We start from the raw sequence: 8,509 nt of genomic DNA on the forward strand, positions 1-8,509 counted from the left end.
TGGGAAAATTCATGTCAAACAGCTGCTCCACCAACACTGGTGCCCCTCAGGGATGTGTTCTGTCCCCTCTGCTCTTCTCCCTTTACACCAACGACTGCACCTCTAAAGACCCCTCTGTCAAGCTCCTGAAGTTTGCAGATGACACTACAGTCATCGGCCTCATCCAGGACGGTGATGAGTCTGCTTACTGACAAGAGGTTGAGCAGCTGGCTGTCTGGTGCAGCCTTAACATCCTGGAGCTGAACACTTTTAAAACCGTGGAGATTATCATGGACTTCAGAAGAAAAAATGGCTGCCCACCATCTTTCAGGACCAGATGTGGGACAATCACATTGACTCCATTGTTAAAAAGGCCCAACAAAGGTTGTACTTCCTTCACCAGCTGATGAAGTTTAACCTGCCACAGGAGCTGCTGAAACAGTTCTACTCAGCCGTCGTTGAGTCTGTCCTGTGTACTTCAATAACTGTCTGGTTTGGTTCAGCTAGAAAATCAGACATCAGAAGATTACAGAGAATGGTTCGGACTGCTGAAAGGATTATTGGTACTCCCCTGCCCACCCTTCAAGAACTGTATACATCCAGAGTGAGCAAAAGGGCTCAGAAAATCACTCTGGATCCATCATATTCAAGTTACCTCATCTTTGAACTTTTGCCTCTGGCTGGCGCTTCAGAGCCACAAATACCAGGACAGTCAGGCACAAGAACAGTTTCTTCCCCCAGTCACTCTACCTCATTACATCTAATCATTAAGCAGATGCTTTTATACAAAGTGACTTACAAGTGAGAGCAATAGAAGCAATCAGATCAACAAGAGAACAACAACAGTATACAAGTGCCATTTTAAAGAACGCATAGCCAGGTTTTTTTTTTAATATGTAAGACAAGAAAAGTGCTAGTATTAGTTGGTTAAGTGCTGGCGAAAAAGAGGAGTCTATAGGTGTTTCTTGAAAATGAGTAGACACTCAGATGTTCAATTTGAGATTGGGAGGTCATTCCATCAGCTGGGCACAGTCCAGGAAAAGGTCAGTGAGAGTGATTTTGCCCATCTTTCTGAGGGTGAACAGGAGAATCGGGTGATTAACGGTGTCAAAAGCAGCAGACAGGTCCAGTAAGATGAGTATAGAGGATTTTGAAGCTGTTCTTGCCAGTTGCAGGGCTTCAGTAACTGGGATCAGGGCAGTCTCAGTCAAGTGGCCGCTTTTGAAGCCAGCTTGGTTGCGGTCCAGGAGGTTGTTCTGTACAAGGAACAAAGAGAGCTGGTTGAACACAGTTCAACCAAGTGTCTTTGCAATGAATGGAAGAAGGTATACCGGTCTGTAGTTTTCTAGAAGTGCTGGATTTAGAGATGGTTTCTTAAGCAGTGGGATTACCCAAGCCTGCTTAAATGCTGAGGGAAATGTTCCAGATTGAAGAGAGGAGTTGATAATGTAAGTGTATGTATGACTGAAGAAGAGAACGCTTGAAGGAAGGGGTAATAAGATATATTAATAGGATGATTGGATAGGATAAGTTTGGAAATGTCCATCTCAGAGTAGAGAGAAGGAGGAGAGAGAGTGTGCATTGGTCATTGTGAAGTTATCCTTAGTCTGCGATGTGTAGAATTGGTCACCGATGGTTCTAGTCTTATTTGTGAAGAAAACTGCAAAGTCGTCAGCTGTTAGAGTCAATTGAGGAGGAGGAGGTGGAGGCAGGTTAAGAAGAGAAAGTTTTGAAGAGTGTCCGAGCATCACAACAGTTGTTAATTTTGTGGTAGTACGATGTTTTAGCAGTGAAGACATTTTCAGAGAAGGAAGAGAGGAGAGACTGATACACACTGAGGTCAGTAGGGTTTCTTGATTTATTCCATTTCCTCTTTGCAGCCCTGAGTTTAGAGCGACGTTCACTGAAAACCTCGGACAGCCGGTTGCAGATGGGGTGGATTGTGCTGGTCTAGATGACAGTGGGCAAAAGTTGTCCGAGCAATAGGTAAGAGTGGAAATGGAAATCTCAGTTGCTCTGCTACTACATTTATTTCAAAATGACAATATATATACAGCTATGATCAGCTGTTCCTTCATCTTGGCTGAGCTTTCAACGTTGTTATGGGAAAGGATGAAAATGATTGGTTAGTTCTTGTCACATGACCCGCGCTGCGCTTGCGGCATTCTGAAAAGTTGAGATGTTTTTAACTCGATGCAGTGCGGACGCGCCAGGGAAAAACGGGCACGTCGCACCGTGTGCGCATCGCAACCGCGTCGCTTCCATTATAAGCACGCATACCGCGTGCCTACATTGGAAATAACGAACTTGAGCGATCAAAAGACGCGATAAGTGAACGGCCCCTAAAGACTGCGGTCTTCTACAGTACTTCAAATATGCCGTGGAGAATCACAGAAAGTGACCGAATTCAAGAACATTGTTGCGGCATCTCTCAAGCAACGAATAAACACCGCTAACTTGGAGAATGCACTGAAAACTCCTCTTCTCGCGTCTGCCCTAGACCCTCGGCACAAACATCTCAGGTTTCTTGATGAAAACATGAGAGAAGAAAAAAAAACTTTTTGGGACATTATCAGAACATTTTCCTTGATGCGAGTGGTGCGTCACCAACGATGAAGAGAATGTAATGCTCACTCGTCGGAAAAGGCTGAGCCAGTTCTTCAGCCAAGACGAATGGGAACAGTTCTTGCTGGGGCCATGTATTCCACCAGATGAGGATCCCATTCAGTGTTGAAACGAAAACACGAAGCGCTTCACAAAACGTATTCGCTTAGCACACCGTTATTTATGAGTCCCGACAACGTCTGTGCCATCAGGGCGCGTTTTCTTCTCGGCTGGCCTTATTGATAACAGACTAAGGAGCTGACTCCGAATTTCTTAACAAGAACATGTAAAACAATAGAAAAAAAAAAAAAAAGATTTGCTGACAGTTTTAAAGTTTCAAAGTTAAGTGTAGGCTACGTTCTACAATAGCCTAATTGCTGCAGGCTGCTTTACGTTTTTTCTTTGTTCACGTTTTTTTTTATTTTGCTTTTAATCTGTCCTTTTGTTTGTTTGCACGCATTGTTAAAGGTTTTCAGCTACAAAACACGATGTGTAATGTTCAAGCTTATTGTGTGTAAACTTGTTAAAAATGACGGAAACAATAAATGTTGCTGTAAAGTCTGTCTCATTAAACTTAATTTAAATAAACGAATATTCGAACATTCGTTTTTATGTGAGCTCAAATATTCAAATGTGATATTTGCAGAAAACGCCCATCCCTAGTATTTACCAGGGTAAGACACACAGTAATTAAACCAAACTTTCCAAGCAACGACAACCACGCAGTAGTCTAATGAGTAAACGAGGCAAAACACTTTAAAAAAACTGCTGTCCTTATGTTGCTTGATTGTTTCCATGAACAGTCATATGTTCCCCACTTATGCAATAAAAACATATCCTTATATTTGTAGCCCTTCCATCGTAGTACATCCCTGCCTCTTACTCAATCCTTTTCCATTATCATTTATAGCACAATTGTTTATACAAAAAATTTTTGTCTGTGTGCACTGGAAGCTTGTGTCACTAAAACATTTGTTGTATGCATAAGCATACTTGGCAATAAAGCTCTTTCTGATCATAACATAAAATTCTAATCCAGGTTTTGAATTTCAAATATAAATTTTGTAATTTCTTCCCAAAAATGCAGTAAATCCAAGAGACCTCTCAATTCAATAAACCCATTTAATCAATATGAAAGTCACTTCATATTTAAACTGATGAAAATACACATAGTAAGTTGATCCAAATCCAACAGCCTCTCAACTTGGTCAATAATAATCTTAATAATAATGACAATAGGCCAAGTATGGTGACCCATGCTCAGAATTCATGCTTTAACCCATCCAAAGTGCACACACAAAGAGCAGTGAACACACACATACACCGTGAACACACACCCGGAGAAGTGGGCAGCCATTTATGCTGCGGACCCCGGGGAGCAGTTGGGGGTTCAATGCCTTGCTCAAAAGACACCTAAATTGTGTTCTTGCCGACCCGAGATTCAAACCCACAACCCTAGGGTTAGGAGTCAAACTCTAACTACTAGGCCACAACTCCCCCCTTATATAGGCACTGGGCTTTAAATACACACAATCAATCATCACTTCCTAAATAAATCCAACAGTTCATTTTGTTAAATGCACATGACAATCATGCGATTTATCATGCAACCCTTGTTTGTTGATCTCCAAGCAGATGAGGAAATTAGGATTCCATATATTCAGAGCACCACCAATACAGTATAGATTGCGTGGAATGGTGCACTGTGATTGGTTGAGTGGCTATCACGAAGTAGGTTAGAGTGAAATGTAAAACTGTGCCCCTTAAAAGCACAAGTGCACCCCCCTTTATTGTGGTCTAGATCCACCACTGTCAGGTAGAGGAACCATAAGTGAGTACATCCAAATGATAACACCAAACTCTTCAAGCATTTATTTTTATTTGAGGGTAGGAGGGAGATGGCAACAGTTCTAGACAAGGGAAAAATGCCATAAAGCACTGAACGGAAAGGTCTCCAGTAGGAGTCATCCAAAATTCATACGAAAGTTTCAAGACAATTTCCCTGACTGATCACTTCAGTGACCCTTTCCTTGCCCACTTCCCAGTCCCTGACCACTCCCCTGTCCATAGCCAGAGCCACGGCCAACTCCCTGGCCAAAGCCACTTCCCTGGCCATACCCAACTCCCTGGCCCTGTCCATAGCCACTTCCCTGGCCGCTCCCCTGGCCATGGCCAACTCCCTGGCCCAAGCCGCTTCCCTGGCCGCTCCCCTGGCCATAGCCAACTCCCTGGCCCTGGCCAAAGCCGCTTCCCTGGCCGCTCCCCTGGCCATAGCCAACTCCCTGGCCCTGGCCAAAGCCGCTTCCCTGGCCGCTCCCCTGGCCATAGCCAACTCCCTGGCCCTGGCCAAAGCCACTTCCCTGGCCGCTCCCCTGGCCATAGCCAACTCCCTGGCCCTGGCCAAAGCCACTTCCCTGGCCGCTCCCCTGGCCATAGCCAACTCCCTGGCCGCTCCCCTGGCCATAGCCAACTCCCTGGCCGCTCCCCTGGCCATAGCCAACTCCCTGGCCCTGTCCATAGCCGCTACCCTGGCCATACCCAACTCCCTGGCCGCTCCCCTGGCCATAGCCAACTCCCTGGCCAAAGCCGCTCCCCTGGCCATAGCCAACTCCCTGGCCCAAGCCACTCCCCTGACCGCTCCCCTGGCCATAGCCAAAGCCACTTCCTTGGCCACTCCCTTGACCCTGGCCAAACCCGCTTCCCTGGCCATAGCCGCTCCCCTGGCCACTACCCTGACCATAGCCGCTCCCTTGACCATAGCCGCTTCCCTGGCCGCTCCCTTGACCCTGGCCAAACCCGCTTCCCTGACCATAGCCGCTCCCCTGGCCACTACCCTGACCATAGCCAAGGCCACTTCCCTGGCCGCTCCCTTGACCCTGGCCACTTCCCTGGCCGCTCCCCTGACCCTGGCCGCTCCCCTGACCCTGGCCGCTCCCCTGACCCTGGCCGCTCCCCTGACCCTGGGGTTCACTGCATGCATTGACACTGGTGGTTGGGCAACATTTCTGTGTGGCAGGACACTGGCCATCTTGGACACAGATTTCAGGAGATAGTGTAATGTCCCTTGGGTCGGGACATTGACCTGGCTTCACTGCAGGGACAAAAGTTAGCCAGTTTTAGTTTGTGCTATGGACTATGACACACCAATAAACAGAATGAAACAATGTATTAACAGCAACAAACCTTTACCTACAAAAATTAATTATATTCAAAGTATACTTTTGTAAAGCCATCCTGTGAGTAAAACAGGGTTCAGTTCACACCTACTTTATTAGAGCAAGAAAGTAAAAAGCCACTTTTCACTAACAACAACATACCTATATATGGAGCTGTACAGTAACTTCCACAGTCATTGCTGCAGCACTTCTCATTGTTGGGGCAGTTGGAGTCATTCTCACAGGGACTCCGGTTACACGATCTAATTCTAGATGATTGGGGTGGACACTTTCCTGGCTTTACTATTATACAGACATAAGAGCCACTGAATGATTAACATTTCCACTCATTTTAATTACAAAACACTTCAGTCTCTGCTTAACTTGTTGACGATGCATTATGGTTTTGCTTTTCTAAAGAGAAAGACAGCAAGCATCTTTGTGCTATTGTCAGATTTTGTTACCTCTCATTAAAACTAATGACTAATACAACAGTCAACATACACTACTTGTGTAGTAATCATTAGTGTCTACACCTGCCACAAACCTAGCCTTACAGTAATGTAAATGCAGTAATGGTTATATCCATGGTTGAATCTAAAAGGGCTAAAAACACATACACCTTAGATGGTTTTACGAAAATCTACCCCACAGTGCAGATACACCAGGGATTGTTGTTCAGCAGGAGAAACGAAGTACATAATATTGGGGTTAATAACCTTTTAAAACCCATTCCTAATCCTGCATTCAAAGACTGAGCATCACTTATTTTTACATTTCTCTATGCCATGTAATAGCCAACAGATCTTCTCACCTGTTGTTTTTCCAGCATCTGTTATGCTCAAGTATCCAAACAGACACAATAGAACAACAATCAAGCAACACACATGAGCTGTCATCCTCCCGGTCTGTCAACTCACAATGATCTCTGATGGAAAATGCAATGAACTGGTGTGTCTTCAAGAGCTAATAGCAAAATACAAAACAACTAAAACAAATAAACGTGTTGCTGTAACATCAACCACTGTAAAATGGGGTTTTAAAGATACGAGGAGATCAGATCAACTCCAACCCTGATCAAACTCACCTGCCTGTAGCTTTCAAGTAATCTGAATGAAAGACCTGGATTAGCTTGTTCAGGTGTGTTTGATTGGGATTGGATGAGATGAATGCGGTGTTCAAACTAGGGCTGTAGCTACCGAATATTTTAGTAATCGAGTATTCTACCAAAAATTCCATCGATTAATCGGATAAAATGTGTTTTTGCTTAATTAAAATGCAATATTAATTATGCAAGAGAAAATAAGACTCCTGGATCTCTTAAAATGAAAAATTAAGTTTTCTTTTTTAGATTTTTTACAATTATTTTTTAAATGCAAAGAATGCAATGCATACATCAAAAATAAACATTTAATTATTACCCATTGTTTCTCTGTCTGTACATGTGAACAATGACAATAAAGTTGACAGATGAATTAAGTTCATTTAAGTGCCATTCAGTTGGGATTTTAAATAAAGCATTTTCTGAGATGCACATTAAACACATAAAACATTAATTCAATTTATCTTTTAATTATTGAAAATTAACTCAACTTTTTGGAAAAACAAAGGGGATTTACTGTTAAAAATAAAACATGGAAGAAATGTTGTGTGATTAAACCTTAAAAATAATAATAATAATGTTTGATTTTTTTTTTATAATATCATAATTATTAAGGTAGCCTAATTACGACAGGATTGTATGTTTCTGTGGCGACATTATCAGGGGTGAAATAATCTGCAGTGGTCAGGGGCCCATTTCAGAAAGGAGGTTAAATGAAAACTCTGAGTATGTTAACCCTGAAATGAGGGAAACTTTGGGTTTTCCATTTCAGAATGGGAGGTTTGTCAAACCCTAGAAAGCAGAGTAAGTCAAGCCTGTTACTGGAAGTGAGGTAACTTATACTCTGTATCGCCGAGCATCATCTTCTCACTTTTACCGTCACATTAGAATTTATTTTCAATAAAAATGTGTTCTAAAATTGGAAGTGCCTAACGGGTGTTTAATAATGATTTATAGTGAAGTAATGATTTATATGACTTATATGAAGTATTTATAATTTTAATAAATATAATCATTTACACTGTTATTATTGCATCCAGGTATAATACTGAGGTGCAAATAGTATCCACCAGTATAAAGTATAAATAGCATCTAATTATTATTTACACTTATTGCAAGGAACTGCTACTTTTACCTGGTGAATAGAATAAATCACAATGTTCACTAAGTTTAAATAGCATCTAGAGCGATTTGCACTTAGCCCACTTTAAATAGGATCCTTTGCTACAATATTATGTCATTCCACGACAATTCAGTTTCTTGGTAAATGGGTGCAGTGACTTTGGTTTTCAAAAAACACAATGGACCAACACCAGAAGATAAAATTGCACCCTCAATTTCACAGACTGTGGAAACTTAACACTGGATTTCAAGCAACTTGGGCTGAGCTTCTCCAGCCTTCCTCCAGACTCTAGGACCTTGGTTTCCAAATGAAATACAAAACATGCTCTCATCTGTAAAGAGGACTTTGGACCACTGAGCAACAGTCCATTTCTTCTTCTCCTTAGCCCAGGTAAGGGCGTTGTCTGTGGTTCAGTAAATCTCTTGACACGTCTGTGTGTGGTGGCTCTTGATGCCTTGACCCCAGCCTCAGTCCATTCCTTGTGAAGTTCACTCACTGTAAAGTGAGGATGCTGTCAAAAATAATGGCATAAATAGATTTTATTAA

At 42.7% G+C, this 8,509-nt stretch overlaps 1 protein-coding gene across 5 annotated transcripts; it reads right to left on the reverse strand.

Moving 5' to 3' along the window:
• Positions 1-4,443: 4,443 nt before the first annotated feature.
• On the reverse strand, positions 4,444-6,745 carry LOC113052619 (fibroin heavy chain-like). Of its 5 annotated transcripts, none has more exons than XM_026216979.1 (5): positions 6,553-6,745; positions 5,901-6,041; positions 5,172-5,674; positions 4,940-5,093; positions 4,444-4,861 (listed from the first exon to the last, which is right to left on the reverse strand). In XM_026216979.1, exons 1-5 carry the CDS (start codon positions 6,635-6,637, stop codon positions 4,599-4,601), a joined length of 1,146 nt encoding a protein of 381 aa, XP_026072764.1. In that variant the 5' UTR covers positions 6,638-6,745; the 3' UTR covers positions 4,444-4,598. The 5 variants fall into 5 exon arrangements, with proteins under 5 accessions (XP_026072764.1, XP_026072763.1, XP_026072765.1 ...); XM_026216978.1 differs by having other exon boundaries at positions 4,444-5,093; positions 5,172-5,469; positions 5,506-5,674; positions 6,553-6,743; XM_026216980.1 differs by having other exon boundaries at positions 4,444-4,979.
• Positions 6,746-8,509: the final 1,764 nt, after the last annotated feature.

This window comes from Carassius auratus, chromosome 33, assembly GCF_003368295.1.
Source record: "Carassius auratus strain Wakin chromosome 33, ASM336829v1, whole genome shotgun sequence".
Taxonomy (NCBI): domain Eukaryota; kingdom Metazoa; phylum Chordata; class Actinopteri; order Cypriniformes; family Cyprinidae; genus Carassius; species Carassius auratus.